General features: G+C 37.5%; 1 protein-coding gene across 5 annotated transcripts in view; it reads right to left on the bottom strand.

The window, feature by feature from the left end:
- Positions 1–16,863, bottom strand: part of CDH13 (cadherin 13) — a 516,835-nt gene that overhangs the window by 304,047 nt on the left and 195,925 nt on the right. For all 5 annotated transcript variants that reach the window (XM_074881611.1, XM_074881610.1, XM_074881609.1 and 2 more), the window contains one exon: positions 5,193–5,309. In XM_074881611.1, the coding sequence (XP_074737712.1) occupies positions 5,193–5,309 (117 nt within the window). The remainder of the gene's footprint in view (positions 1–5,192; positions 5,310–16,863) is intronic.

Below are 16,863 nucleotides of genomic sequence, written 5' to 3'. Positions count from 1 at the left end.
TCTAGTTCCATAGTAAGAAATACATTCTCTTGCTTCTGCATCATTTTTAGTAACTGACATGGAGATTCAGACCTTTACCAGCTGAGAAATTGGTAAGGACTCGGAGATCACCCTCTTGGTGTTGGAAAGGCTTTTAGGTATAGCTCCTCTGTTCTGCAAATCATTCAGTTCTCTGTTGACACACACCATTATCTTCCAGACTTGGACACCCATCCTAGCTAGGTTCTTTTCCTCCTCCACTTCTCTTTAGACTCTCTCTCCCCACTCCCTCATTTTCTACCTTATTTTCCAGTAGAACACATACACTTCTTAATTCAGCTTTTATTTCACTGTTCTTGTTCCTCTGTTGTCTTTCACATGACCTCCTCTAATCTACAAACCTTCTCTTTAGGTTCTTTTCACAGGTCAGTGGATCATGATCATCTCTCTTGACACTTCTATCACCTTCTTTTCAAACTTTTGCCTGAAGTTTGGTATTTTCTCCAGCTGCATTTTTAGTACTTAACACTTCTCTTCTGTGAAGCATATAATTTATCATATATAAATAGCCTCAATCAGATAGCCACTCAAAAATAATAAGCTTCCAGCAGCTTTTCCATCCAGTTATCTTCAGTTTCCTCCTCTCTTCAGGTTTTTCTATTGCTGCATTAACAGACAAGCTGTGTTTTCTCTTTGCCTTAAATTCACAGCTCAGAGGAGAAAAAACTACCTCCTCATAGATCTTAAAGATTTATATCCTGTTTGCTAGCCTGCACCACTTGTATTCTTGAGGTTTTGCTTAGGTTGGTCCTGCTATCTAATTGTCATTTCGCAGCTAATTGTCCATCAGCCCAGATCAGAGGCAGGGTATATATACAGTATCGGATGTAAAATACCTGAACAAACATCCCCTCCTTCCAAAAGGACAAAACAGGCAAGTAACAAAGAAAAAAATTCTCTTACTCGCAAAAAATAAGGTTTTGCTTTTTCTTCATTCTGCAGTTTCCTACAAAGTCTCCTGTATACCTCTCTCTGTCTTCTGGCTTTCGCTGAGTATAAAAAGTCCTGCCAGTTTTTACCGGGCCACTCGTGGCTTCCAGATCTTATGTATCAACAATTAAAATACTAATTCTTATGAAGGACAATTCCTTTAAATTAAGAGACTCATGAATTCATCATATGTCCATCAATAAAACCAACAGCAAAACCTTTCAGCCTATATTAAAACACTCTCACTTTGCAGATGTCCTTCTCTCCTAATGCCTGGAAGAGCTGGAACTTATTAGCCATCTCGCAGTTACTTTCTTGCACTTTAAACTCTGCATTACTGTAAGGATTAAACTTCATAAAGTACCATCATGCAGTTCACCACCACAGTTAAAGCGTGTCTGGAGATTGGCATCAAATAGATACATAGAACCACCACTCTTTAGTCTTAGAAAACATTTCCATAGCATAGTGGTGAATAACCTATCACCATAATTACAAGATAATCCTGCATCCCACTGTTTTGTACTTCATTTGACTTAATGTGGACAAATAAACCGGAAAAGTAACATATGGAGAGAGACTAAAAATTGAATATCATATCCCTGTACTATATCAGCAAGAGCTAAACCAAACACATCAATAACAGTCAACAGTTGTAGCCTGGGCCATCTGGTCACAAAGGCCCTTATTACCAAGATTGTATTAAAATATTTTAATCTCACTATTTTCCCTCAGGAATGAAGGACAATATGCAAAAGCTTAAGTTCTGCTAAAAGGTGAGATTCCTCTACCTAGAAGCACAGCACGTCTATGATAGTTATTTAATTAAGAGATACCCTAATGAAGGGTGTGCAAATGGCAAGACAATAATCTAATTCCTAAGTGGGTATGCTGGAAAGCCAGTAACAGCACAGAGAATAGCCTCTACACATGTATTTCCTTGTTAAGCTAAATACCAATTTGAATTTCTGTAATTAAAACAAACCATTTTTTTCACTTGTCCAGTGCAATATCTCCTTCCTAATTTATATTACCAAACCTTAAAGTCCCCCAAAATACCCCTTTTTTCTTTGTTTGTTTATGCTATTGTTTCCTAATTCTGAAATAAAACTAACTTAATTGTTCTCCTCCTGCTCTCCAATTTTTGCACATCTGCCCTGCTCCCATCTAAGAGCTACTAAGCAGTTCAACTACTGGTGGCTGCTGCAATCACTTCCAAACAACCTTGTGTATTTCCATGCAACACAGCATGGGTTAGAAAGCAAGAGGCAGTCAGGACCAATGAATAAGCCGGCAATTTGCTAAAACCGGTGAAAGAAAGGGAAAAATAACACACTCAGGGTACAACTGAAAAACTAACTTTATGTGGACATCCAAACCAGACCCCATGATGGTATCAAACAGAACTAGTCATACCTGAAATTATCACTATCCTATATTTCATTCAGTCAGAAAAGCTTCACATTCCTGATAAACAGAAAACGTATCATTGCATGAACAAAGCAAAGCAAAAGTGGGAATTACTTTTCACACAGGAAAATGTGTTATCTCCCACCCACACACACACATATTATTGCATTGGAATTCCTTGTTCCTAAATTATTTTATTGCTATGTTTATTGCTACATCTAAATAAAATATAAACTGCCCCACAGTTCAATCTGACAGAAATTTGGCCCAGAACGCTCATCACAGAGGTGCTCAGAAGGGCACTGCTGATGGTGTTGGGCAGCCAGGGCAAGTCCTTGCAAGCCCCTGAGTGTTGAGACAAACTGCGGTTCCCATCACACCAAACCTACACGAGTCCTCAGCCCTGACTGCTGGCAGTTACATGACAAAAGCCTGATCCAGAATCTGCTTTCCTTTATTCTTCCTTCTCATTTTTAAAATTCTATTGTAACATGCAAATTATTCATTTTCTGTGTTTTTTTCTTCCCCAAACCACTATAAAAACCACAGCTAATACATACATCTGCAATGTCCCTTCACACTGATTACAACAGAGCAGAGACAGCAAAGTTTAAGTTCAAGAGAAATTCATACACATCAGAAGCTGCAATTCATCAGTCCATGTAATGCCCTGTTGAAGCTTCTGAAGATAAGCCCCAAAATATTGTGGAAGAGGAAACAAATGTATTTCTCATGCCTCACAGAAATGGGCAACTAAATAGATTTTTGCAAATTCATGAATCTACGTACAGTTCACAATAAACACCTAAAGTTGAACGAGACAGATGATCAATTTTTTCTACAGTTCATGCAGGATCTGAAACAAGTACATAAATTGGGTGTCTAAGGCTCTCTAGGTTAGTACAGACTATTCTATTTCTGAAGACTTCATGGCCCATCTTATGAAGATCTGTGACACGTCAAAAAGACCTAAAAGAATTGCTTTTATTTTCAGCATTGACTCCTATTGGATTTTCTAGTTACAGAACAGTAGACTCACTTCCCTACCATCAGTATGTCTGAGGCTCTAAACCTTTTTATTTATGCTTTGTTAAACATTCAGTTGCAAATTACTGCAGTTGACCTAGAATATTTCATTCCACTATTTTAAATATCTAAAATTTTTGTCTCACTTGACACATATACACTCTATGTTACTGCTTGCCATAGACTATAGTCAAAATACTCATGTCTAGATACCTAAATTAGAGATATACTGGAAAAAAATTATATTTAAAGATTTTTAAAACTGATGACAGCTCAAAGTATTTCAAGGTGCTGATCATTTGCAGTTTGTATAATTTAAACATTAGTTGAGGACAGGTATTTTAGGGCTTTTGAAAAACAGACCACCAGATACTTTTACACTTCTGTGTTTGTACATCATCTAATGCACTTGTGACCTGTGACTAGCATTTCAGGAACAATAACAAATCAAGATGACAAGATGCTAGGAAAACATTTAAGTACAAATAGGACCCAATTCATCTCATTCTGCTTAAGGAGTCTCAGTTACCAGGACTAGCATCCTAAACTTCCAATAAAAATACTTAATGGAGGTACTTCTAGAGCGCAACTCTGACTACCTCAGATCCAAAAAATCAGCGTTCACAAGCAGTAAGGGTGGGAGTGGGCAGGGAGAAATTAATCAATAACCAAAAAAAAAATAAAGACTATAGATCTGTGTATAAGTAACCTTTTTCATTCTCTCACTGCTTCAAAACTGCACAACAGAAGAATTAAAAATTAACTATTTATCTACTATAACTAACATTAACCAACAATATTTACTGTAGTCGTCAATTCATAAACAGTGAAATATGAAGGTAAGAGTTCAGAAATAGCTTTAGAAATTTTAGGACACATTGAAAAAAACTTCAGAAAGATAGAAAAACTTACAAAAATTTATGAGATCAGTATAAAATACTGACAGGGAAAGAGGAGAAAATTAAATCTTTATAGATTATTCTTTCTTTTTACTGATAGCAAAACAAACTTTCCTAATTATTGAAGTAACTGATTAGGTGTGAGCTGGCTAAATTACACATCGATCGTAGAGTAAAATTCTGCCCTCGAGCTGTGCATTTAGCTCCAGCAATCGTATTGGTGGGAATTAGGAATAAAGTCCACAGTTGTACAGGCCATCATGTCATTAACACACCTACTAAAGTCAGAGCGATGCATTAGAGTCCCTGTTTCACAACTGCCAACATGCAAGAATCTACTCATGCAATTACAACTTCTGATATCTAAATAGCATCTGAATGATTATTGGTGTTAATGATTTTTGTATATACAAAGTGTATATCTGAAGTTCTGGAAAAGTGGCTGTTAGAACTGCTGTCTACCTGGTTGCCTGCAGACACAAGAAAAACTTTCCACTTCTTTGTCAGACCTTTGCAAACAACAAAAAACAAAACTGAAAACATCTGCATGACTTATTGTCTTTGGACACTAGAAATTAATTCAGGAATGAACAAAAGACATTTTTACATGTAATTCCTCATGAGTTCCTTCTAGGTCTTGAGAACAGAAACAAAATAATCCACACTATGCAGTAGCTTTTTAGCAGAATGTATGCTGTTAAAGTCTGCCATGAATACAAAGCCATTTTCATCTATGCAATACAGACAGAAAAAAAATCTTCTCTGTTCAGATTTATGTTTCTTCATTTTATCTGAGATATTACTACCAACATGATGTGCATTACAAAATTAAGAGAAATAGATCAATTACTTAATATCAAAATTTGATCCAGCTCTTTGTTGACTTACCTTGCCAACAGATCTGGGGAACGGTGGTCTTTGATTTTCAGGAATTAATATCGGAGTTGCCAAAATAGCCCTTTTTTGTCTTGGAATTCCAAGGTTGCCTTCTATCTTAAAGATTTCCTAAAAAAGAAGACGACCAATTACAAAGACTTTCAAAATAATATTCAGTTGTTATTTCCATTCCCTGCATCTTTAGGCAAAATTAACATGAACTACCAGATTGTATTGTATGTTTGTTTGGTGTTATATGTTTTCCAGCAATTAGTCATAACATACCAAACTATTTATTGAAATCTGTCAAGTTACTGCACTTACTACAGTGACAGTAGACAGGCCATATTCACTTTGTATTCCTGTAGACTACTGTTCAACTTAAGCAAGTGTGTCTACCATCCTAACCTGACAGCTTAAATCATAAGTCTTAAACAAGGTCTGGCTTACCTCAAATACTTGTATGACACCTGTAAAAAGCCACACTTCAAATGTCTTACATAATTTTCACATCTCAAGTCACATCTATGCTCGGTAGCTTCTCAGTCCAGGCTTTTAATCAAACAGAATTTACAGGTGAATTTGCTGAGACTGTCTCTAGCTAATGAACTCTCAATAAACACCAAAAGCTTATAACTTAAAAATAAAAATAGACACCAAAACTCAGGTGCAATTTAGAATATAAGCTAGTAGGGGTTTTTTGTGTTAAGTGTTTTGGTTTGTTTGGGTTTTTTTCTTAGAGTAAACTTCATGCTACTATATCAGAAAAAACAAAAGTACAAGTGGTTTATACACAAGCTTTCCTTTTCCTGCTGCATTTCTGGAGTATTAAGTTCCATCCGCGCTTCAGGCAATTCAGCACTTTATGAGATACAGCAAACTCTTCATAGTGCCCTCTGGCCCGTAGAAAACTCTGTCACACCTTTGCCTTGCCTCCCCTTACTGCTCTCTGATTCTCTTGGTGCTCTCCCTGCATGAGCTTCAGTTTCCCAGAGATCACCCTCTTCCTTTTGGTTCCTCCTATGGTCTCTGCAACTCTCTTCTCCAAGCACAGGTACTACCAAGATCAAAACCAGTCTCTCCCCATCTCCCAAAGCTCTCCCCTTGATCCAGGCCCCTTTTTGGGAAAAAAAAACAACAAAAAAACCAACCAACACCAACCAACACCCCCCACCCCCCCAATGCACAAAGTTGCACTGTGTTGAGAACTGTGAAACTGAAAAAGATTTTGATCAATACTATTCATTCAGGTTGTCATGACAGCTTTACAAAAGAAATCACAGGTTGAGTTAAATGTCTAATTCCAATCAGGTAGTTACATCCTACAGATAATCACTTTGCTCTGCTCTCTTTATGCATAAACTCCAAAAACCTAAGTTTCTCAGTCAGTTCTGAAATCCATGTTGTTGTTTTAATAGCTGCTACTTTATTACATAAGGAGAGCTCCATCCCTAGGCTGTATTTTTATAGCATTGCAGAGCTGAATGAGCTTTCTTGGTGGCACAATCTGGATATCCATCGGTCAAGAACTCCACAGGCTGCTCCTGCTGCTGTCTGTAGAGGGGTCTCCCATCTCATGAGTCTATCATCACCAGAACACTGCTCTACCTCTACTAGCTTTAACATCACTTTTCAAATTTGACAACAAACAGCATCAAGGGAGACTCAAGCCTTCAACAGTTAGATTTAGTCGCGATAAAGTCAAAGAGCAGTGGGAACCATTCAGAGAATCCCTTCTCACAATTTTGCCAATTTTCATAACTTTTTGAGGCACACCCTGATACAGAGTTCCCATCTCTCCTAAAGGCTTCAGTCTGCAGGCCACTTGGGTCCCTATTTTTGTCTTTCAACTCCTCTCCCAAAAGAATTTTCCTTAATAAAAATTCATGAGAAAGTTCAAGATAAAAATATTTGAATTGTCAAATAAAAAAGAAAGAGCTCAATTCTGTCCAAAGGCAAATGCAAAGAGCAATAAGTTTGAGCATGTCCATGTCCTTCCGATGCTGGTGTCCCCAGAGCTGGACACAGCACTGCATGGGGGGGGTCTCACGAGAGCAGAGTAGAGGGGGAGAATCCCCTCCCTCGACCTGCTGGCCAGACTTCTCTTGATGCAACCCAGGACACAGTTGGCTTTCTGGGCTGTGAGCGCACATTGCTGGCTCACAGTCAGTTTTCCACCCACTAATACCCCCAAGTCCTCCTCCACAGGGCTGCTCCCAATCCACTCATCAGAGCTAGTTTGGCTGACATGTGTCTGTGACATTTCTAAGGAGAGTAAAAGTGACTACCAGCATGTCTGAAAGGAAATATCAGTTCTCTAGCATAGCAGAGCAGTGCTCAGCTGGTCACAATTTTCATTCATGCTAAAGCCTACCTTCATGGTTACCCTTCCACTCATGCAAATGTAAGGAAGAACTCCCCGATGCATGCTCTTTGGAAATGAGTAACACAGTTGTTCAGATTTACATCTCTGTATCATAGAATGGCTTGGATTGGAAGGGACCTTTAAAGGTCATCTAGTCCAACACCCCACCCCACCCCCCGCAATGATATCGGGGACAAATTCAACTAGATGAGGCTGCTCAGAGCCCCAGCCAGCCTGACCTTGAATTTTTCATATTTCTTTCTATGTTAGTTTGAGAAGCAAAAAGAATTTTCAGATTGTTCAATATCTAGATCTCCCAATTTTTCTAGCCATAGATTTATAAGCAATTATTCATCACTTTCTCATGACAGGTTATTCTTACACTTTCCCAAAAGGTCCACAAATAGAAGAAAAAGCCAAATTATATTGAATGAGTCAACACTGCAGTCATTAATACAAAGAAGTGAAGTTCTAAAGGAAAGCAACAGGGTAGTAAGACTTAAGCCATTTAAGTCCAGATTTCCAAGCAGGACTTTGGAACCAAAAAGGAAAAATAGTATTATTTGTTTGTGTTTCAAGCACAATTAGTCTGTTGCATGGAGAAGATAGCTGCAGATTGGACACAGAAATGTAAGCACTTCTCTGAGTATATTTCACACTGTTTATTCTTCAAATCTCACTGCTGGTTTTTAAATAGTGATTTCTTCATGATGATTTTGCTCATCATCCCCTGGAGTCTAACAGCAATATGACTGATTAAATGAATAGCCAAAAGTATCACTATGGAATGCAGGTAAACAGAAAGGAAGAAAAGGTCAAGAGTACTTCACCAACACATTTAATAATTCACTGCTGTTTGTGGTTATCATAATGATTTCCCCATTTGTAAAGAATAGGGAAAAAGAAAGGACATTTTGCTTAATGCCAAGCAGCTGCAACTGATAGTTTGATCCCCAACTAGTATATAAGACAGAAGCCAAGGAATATTAAATTATATGTGTACATATCACCTGATTCAACAGTTAAAACACTGGAAAGATTCTTATTCATGGGTAGATATATTGCATATATCATTTTTACTGAATTTAGATATTTAATATCTTGAAAAAGCAGTTCACAAGGAATATGAAATTATTCCAGATAGAGTTGGCAATTTTGCTTCAACTTTTCTTACAATATCAGGCTAGAATTATAATGAGTCTTCTTTTGCCCTTTGACGCAAATGAAACCCACAAGAATTCTCCATCATCTTTGCTGGCACCAGCTGATCAAAGACTATAGTACCTACCAGGTCTTTGTAGCAGCCATGACTCCAGACAGTATTTATGTGCCAGGAGTCTGGAGAGCTTAGAATGGCATGTCCCAGATGGGTGGTGTTCAACCAGCACCTAGAGAGCCAGTGGCTATGATTACCATGCCTGTTATTTTGTGCAACAAACAGAAACCTAAGGTGTATGTCCAGAGAGCAAAATTTGTTTTTTAAAAATATATATTACAATAAATATATGCCTTACTAAGAAAAGTGCACCAAAAAAATAAAAATTCTGGTTTTATGACCGAATTTTTTGAACAAACAAACTGGTAGGAGAGAAATCCTATCAGTTTCTTTATTTTTACTATTTAACTGCAATATCACATCTGTGACCACTATGTTTCAGCTGCTATTTTCATGGACAGTGGAATATCTGATCAGAATCCAACTATCATTTCACTGTCCACAATTTCATAACCAGCTTTTACACCCTATTTTTGACTTCACTAAATTCCCTTTCTAGACTCGGGATCAGTACAGCAATAGTTCAGCACTCAATATGCTGATTCACTGGCAACAAATCTTGATTCCCTACTCACATTAAGCAAGCAACAAACAAAGCCTTCTCATTTGTCCAGTATTTAGGTTAGGCTTTTATTGAAAGATGTCAGTCTGCTCAAACTAGGATGCTACACAAGCTGTGATTTCCCTAGATTCCTTGCAAACTCTCCACTCTGTTTTGGTTCTCTTTCTTTTTACCAGAGGGTTTTGGGAGCATTGCAGTACTTGAATATTTGAATGAATGGCCTAGTCACTATCCAGTAGCAGCCACCATTACTGTTGACAAAGAAAATTTCATTAGAACTTGTCATGGGAGTAAGGTGGCTGAATACTGATATCGATTCGTCAGGATAAGGGTTGGAAACATCACCAGAGTGGCAATCCTTAATCCACTATGGTGACCAGAAAAGAGGTTGAGTTTCTTGCCATTTAGTTGATTTTATATACTAAGCTTGATGGTATAAAATGGGGTCAGTCCCAAATACAAAAAAAAATAAAATTAATTGGATAATTGCTTCAAGATAAACTCCTCTGAAATTGCAAATGGGATGTGGTATTCAGTGGTATATCAGTCTTTCTACAAAATAACATCACTACACAAGACTGAACAACTAAAACTATATGCAGGTTAATTTAAGAAATAATTTTTATATATTCTCAGCTGAAATTTCACAATTGTGCTGTAATAGTTGTTTTATGTATGTTATTTCTATCATCAGAATACTATTATCAGCAGTATTAACAGTTAATGATTTCTAAAACATGTCAAAATGGAAAAATATTTTCTCATGTAGTTAATAATATGAAAATCTAAGAAATGTGCTGGAACTTTACTTGTAAGTTAAAGAATAACTGTCTAAGCAAATGATTAACTCAAAGAATAAAGTTAAGAATTGTAAAGATCAATGGCATACACACAAACAACTGCTCAAAAGTAGTCTGTCCTCAGTGCCTGTAAATGTCACCCTAAAAATCACATTTTATACTTTAGAAGAACAAATCCAGCTAAAATCTAGCATGCTAAGAGGAATCAGGTATGTCAGAGCACATAAGCTTCCAGGCTTGTGAAGCATGGTCAGATATAACAACTGGGTAATGGAAATTGCTGGTGGAACTTGATTTAATTACACTGGGTGTTTCTACTATTATAATTGATACATAAATAGAGAGGCAGATCCTTACACTGCCTAACTGATATACCCATTAACTTCATAGACACTTGGTAATCTCAGACTGTATGTGCCATTCATCTAGCTGTGCTATATGTATTTCTATAGGATGAAGGTTCCTTTTATCTTTAGAGGAGTCAAGAACATATCAAGAAAAATTTTATTCTTGTTAAAATCATTTGGTCACATGTAAATCATAACTATTTCAATACTAATTTATTCTAAAGTATTTCTGTAACGTATATGTGACAAAACATCAACTATCATGGAGACAAAACTGAACTTTTGCTTTGTGAATGATACATTCCATTATTGCCCTGAACCTCTGCAGTATTTTTTGACATGGAGAAGTCCTGTTTCTATTAAGTATAAATTTCACTTGTCTTCATACCTGCCTTATTCTGTGTCAGGGAAAAGCTATTCTAAGATGATAGTGGACTAAATGCCATTAACTTGCCTTTTGTACACGTTAACCATAGGAGTTACCTGCTCTGAGAATAGTACAGAATTTACAACCAAGTGCCTTTTCTTTTAAATTAACATTTCAGACTTTTCTTGTCATCATTTAGTGAGTGTTATTTTCATTTTGAACCATATGTGAATTACCCCCTCCTTCAGGAAATCTCATATTGGTTCCACACTGCTCATTAAATATAATGAGGTATCCCTTATACACAAACAACCAGCTATGCTCTGACTGACTGCATCTGTCAAACAGCACTGCAAATACAGGCTTAAGGAAGAAGGCAATGGCTGACCTTACGCCTCTGTCTTCACCACGATACACTAACAACACATCACTTACCACCATTAAAAATAACATTCTCCCCATCTCTACTGTGCTTACACTAGTTGCAAAGCAAACAAAACCAGACTGCTTTTACAGCATACCAGAAAAAATTCAAAATTGTTAAAGATGTCCCAAAATCTTCAGCACCTTAAGTAAATGTAGCGTAAATAAGGAACACATTTGCTGGTGGCAATTGCCAAGCCATACAAACCTTAACAAAAGTGTCCTGTAATAAAAATTTACCTTGAAAATGGAGGGGTTTTTTTGCTTTTTCTTTTTTCTTTTAATGAAAGCATCATCCCATTGGGTTAAATACCAAACTACTATTGAAAACAGTACTAGACACATAGTGGAGTTCTAAAGCAATTAAAAACTTCCACAAATTTGATCTTTTTGAGACTTCACAAAAGCTACGTGGAAAATTCATTGCACAGCATGGACACAAAGCCTTAACTTCTTACTCTTAATATTCCTACTGAGTCCACTCATTGGACTCCTTTCTTCACTAATATTGGAGGAATTCAACATGTGAGAGCTTCTCTTTAACCCCCAGCAAGCTTCACACATGTTGAAAACACCCTGGTTTCCAGAGTAAGAAGGAGAAAGAACACATATGTCAATTCTAGAGCATGATAAATGAATCAAAGATGAACCCTTTTGGTGGGGCAGTAACCTATATAAAGTCACAAAATCTGTGGATCAGTAGCAGACAACTGACAAATCCAAATACCGAATAACACAAGCAGCCATGAATAAGCTGTTCCATGTTTCACTTCTGGGATATAAGAACAATTTCTAATAAAGAAAATTTATTTCTTATGTAAAATAAATCCTATTCATAGCAGAAGTTGTCCTACCTTGGAAAACCAGCTTTCTATGTCTTGCTGCAGGGCAGCCAGCTATAAGTATATAGAAGAAAACTAACACATTTTATACCCATGTTCTGGATTGCTCAAGTGCTGTGGAATTCATTGCATTATAACAACGCTGCAAAAAAGCAATAATACTGTATTGTTAAAGTCACGTATACTGTTTAATAAATCTAGTGGTTGCAGTCCCAGTCCCATGTCTAAATGCATGCATAAAACACACTTCTTCCCACTCCTTCCAAGGCTCCAAGTGGTGATTACAATTAAAACCTCAGTCCTGCTCCCCAACAATTCTTTTAAAGCTTTATTGCCACATATTCCTTGTTATCCCTCAATTTCTTCATTATCTCCATTCCCTCACCAAAACAACCCCTCATCTAATTCTAAACATTATTTACCTTGCTATGCTTTTCTAAACCGTGCACAATCCTTCTGTTCTTCCTGTTCACCTCCTGCATTCCCAAATAACACCTCACTTTCTCTTGCTCCAGGTGTCAGTGTAATTCTGCAAGTCTTGTTTTTCTTTAGTCAACATTCATTCCTTAACATTCATTTTGAATTTCTCTTGAACATTGATGATAGAACGTTACCCAAACTGAAGTAATCTCAAATCTGCATTTTTGTTTCCAGAAATACCTTTTTAATATTCTTATGCTTCTTTTTGAGCAACATCTGTCTTGGCATTAACTCTCCAAAGCTTCCCTATTTCACCCATCTTTATCAGATAACTAGTTCCATGCTCCCACCAAAAGCACAGCCAGCGTCAAGATTTCTGAAATCCTGGTAGCTTTGGGAACACTTCTGGTACAGGTCCTTCAACTCATTCAAAGCAAGAGAAGTAACAGCAGTTCCTCCTAATGCCATATTTTAATCCCAGACTTTCTCACTGGAAGCTGACATGAGATGCATGAAGTACTGCAGCAGGTAGATTTGCACATACCATAGATCAGCCTAAGGGTGGTGAAATACCACCATAACACATCCAGAATCTCTCCTGTTCTCCTCTCCCCTGCCATTTTCCCAATGCACAGCCACCCAAGCCAATTCAAGGAATGTATACGTTCTGTCAAGTCACAACAGCGGCATTTTAAACTCAGTGTGCATGGTGTAAGGAGCAATTCAAGAAGCAGGACAGCAGAAAGAGAAGCCCTTTGTTAAGCTACCAAGACCCACATATTCCAAAGTTTCCAGGTCATTGTTTCTCACTTTAAATAAAAGCAAGTCTTTATTTAAAATGAGAATTAAATCGTGTCACATTGGGCAGATACACACATTAGACATTATCTCTTCCTTCTCTCACAATATATCACTAATCCTGACTGTCAAGAAAAATGTCTTATTTTCCCCATGTCATAAAATTCTCAGGGGGGAATGAGAAATTCAGCCTTTAGCCTGAGATTTCACAAAACTCAGAAAAAAAAATAAATCACAATGCAGACACTGACTGTATGTCCTACAACCCTACTCTGCACATTTTGGCAACCTGAACCGTGCACGTGCAGTCAATTGGACACACCCAGATGAATCATACCCTTTGCACTGCACAGATTACATACAGTAGACTGGGTCATGGGTCTTGCAAAAAAGTTGCCAGTTAACTCATGCTGAAAAACAAGACCCCTTTTACTAGGAGTCTGAGAAGCCTGATTCTTGTTGCAGTAATCAAGGACAGTTTAACTAGGAGGAAGCTTCAATACTTTTCTTTCCATTAGTACTGGTACACCCTTGCACATAATGTAATGTTGCAGTCTCATGCACCTGCACCACTTCCTTTCTCCTTTCCATTAGATCAGAGCTGTATTGACTCCTAGCAAAAATAATGTTACCTAAGACTGCAAAGCAGGAATGCGTTATGCCTAGATCACAGATCTGCACAACAAAAAACTCTGGATATTTTCTATTACACTTGACTATGCATGGTGCTCTACAGAGTTGGCATTCTTGTGCTTTCCTATACAGGAGCTGCCAGACTGACAAATGAAGTGGTAGTCTGTGATGAAGACAAAATTTCCATTTAGATCTAGGCTACAGCAGAACTCCTCATTCACCAACCTAGATTTGAAATTTGGTTGAAAAAACTGAAATGTTAGTGCATTAATCCACTTCGCCACTTGGTCCAGCTACTCCGAACAAATTAACTAACAGACATTAACTGAGTCCCAAGAGCTGAAATCATAGTGTATTAATCCACTTCACAACTTGGGCTGTATTTTTACTCTTCAATACAAACAAATTAATAGACAGTAACTGTCTGATACCAGAAGCTTAATTCTATTCTGTGATACAAATAAAGAGGCCGTGTTGTAGTGTTTTGTGGACAGCTTCTTATTACTACCTGAGTGGTACTGGACTTCGACTGCATTTGTCAAAGATGAAAATACAAGACCTGAACGTGCCCTGTGCTATTTGTTCCCACCACAGTGACCCAATTAAATTCACAGAACAGTATTCCTTAGTTCTAAACCTTTTATTTGTCTGGACAGGCTCAAAGACCCACACAGTATTACTGAAGAAGAGAGTACACAGGTGAAGTTCTGACTTGGATGAAAGGTATCTAAAAATTCACATGCAATAAAGCAACTTTTTAAAAAGTATGACTACAAAGACACTCAGATTTTACATCTAGATCCAACTTCTATAGGACTTGTAAAATATGCTAGATAGAAATAGCAACATTGTTTTGGTTTTGCCGTATCTATTTTGGGGTGGGAAACAAAGCTCAACTTTTTTTTGTGGAACATTTCCAAAGTGAAACATGCAAGATGGAGACGCAGACATCGGCTTGGAGATCTCAGTGGATTCTCACATTTCTCCTTAATCACATGCTGGCAATTAAGTCTAATTCAGGAAATTCAGAGTGTACCTGTCAGGCATCAGGAGCCAATTAATTGCTAGAGTGGAACAGATCAATGATTCATGAGCAGTAACATCAAGCTGCTAACAATATTCATTGCCACATACTTCAGGAAAAAGAGCCTAAAATGGCAGGAGTTATAGTTTACACTGGTTTGAAGGCTTTTTTCTAGCTTATAACCGCTGAAACTGAAGTTGAATACAGCTTTACAATACATGAAATGTGACATTGTTACTTCAATACTGTGTATCAGTAAAATTCATATGTTTGGATCTGAGCATTTTGCCCTAACAACCTGCAGCCATAGAAGCACAGAAATATTTATATTCCCTATTTCACACCTGTTGACTTTTAACTGAGTGTCTCCATGGGATGAGAACAGTCACCACCTACACAAACACCAAGTCAACACGTTTTATTCAAGTTTCCTGGCCAAGAGAAGACAGATCCAACCTTACTCGCAGCCTGCATGCCATCTGTTCAGCAACTCCACTGCTACTCCTACTACCTTGTTTTTGTAGCATTGGCCATGGGCTACCTTACTCTAGGTTTCTGGTCAGTGGGAAGCGGCATCCAAGATTATTAAAAAGAAATAATGCTCTCAAAACTCAGAGCAGGGTTGGAGCACCCCATAGGTCCTTACTGACTACAATGGAGTGGCTGAATTGAGATAGATAGTCCAGCAGTCAAAGCGTTCACACGGGATAGAGAAGATACGGATTCAGTAGTGTTCTAATAATTGCTTCCAGAGACTTTCCAGTGAACCACAGTAGTTTAGTACTTACACCCCACAGATCTAAAAACTCTGCTCAGGTCTCTTGATTGCTAAACCAGCGTCTTTCTGAGAAAGCAGTGATGCATTCAAATGCATTCAAAAACCTGAGGTGCAACCAAAATAGAATATTACCCACCCCTTAGTTTCCACTTTACTTTTTTGTTCGTATTTCATATTTGTTCAGGTCTGTCATCTAAGTTTTATTTTTATCTATAGCCATTATCTTGCTCCCAAAGTCACTGAAGTCATTAAAGTCAGACCTGTAATGTCTGCTGCCTTTACTGACACATTGGAATTTAAACAGGAGAATTCTAGAATTAAAAACCTGAGTTCTCACAGCTTGAGCTAAATCAGCAAAATCTCTCTACTCCTTGTAATAATCCATCATGCAGCTAGCCCCAGAAGAATCTCGACTGGACTGTATTTAAATGGCATTATGAATTTGTAAAATGAATTCTTCAGTTCTAGTCACACATGCCAAGTACAAATGTTCTGCTTCAAAATGTGACCAAAGACCCATTGTGTATATCAGATTATGCACAGCATGTTGCTTCTATGAAGTGAAGAACTTCCAAGGAATGTAAGAAAATTAATTCTACTCTGTGTTATTCAACTTTCTTTGCACCATTCTCTTTGGTATCTGAATGTAGCACTTCAACAAAACCAAACTACCTGCTTAAGGTTCTGGTTGCTATTAGCTGACCATTTCAGAGTGGAGTAAACCACAGTATCAGTTTCTTAGCTTAAAATAGCTTTATTTTGCTGAACTTATCTCATAGAGACAGGTTAATAAATTGCAGCATTCATAATTTGATATATTTTTGGCCCTGTTTCAGTTTACAAACTGTCCATTAACAGACCTTGAAATCTGTGAACAAATACATTATCTACCATTATACGCAAGTTTCTCAGATGAGTAATTTTTGATCTTCAGATGGATCAGGCAGTTGCTTAGAAACATTTGTCTGTATTAGTTACACAAGTCATGTGGTAGTATTTTTCTTTTCAGATTGGATGGCTTATGTGAATAAGCAACAGAGCATGAAAT

The sequence above is a fragment of the Strix uralensis genome, chromosome 12, assembly GCF_047716275.1.
Source record: "Strix uralensis isolate ZFMK-TIS-50842 chromosome 12, bStrUra1, whole genome shotgun sequence".
Classification (NCBI taxonomy): Eukaryota; Metazoa; Chordata; class Aves; order Strigiformes; family Strigidae; genus Strix; species Strix uralensis.
This window is presented reverse-complemented; position numbering and strand designations above follow the sequence as displayed.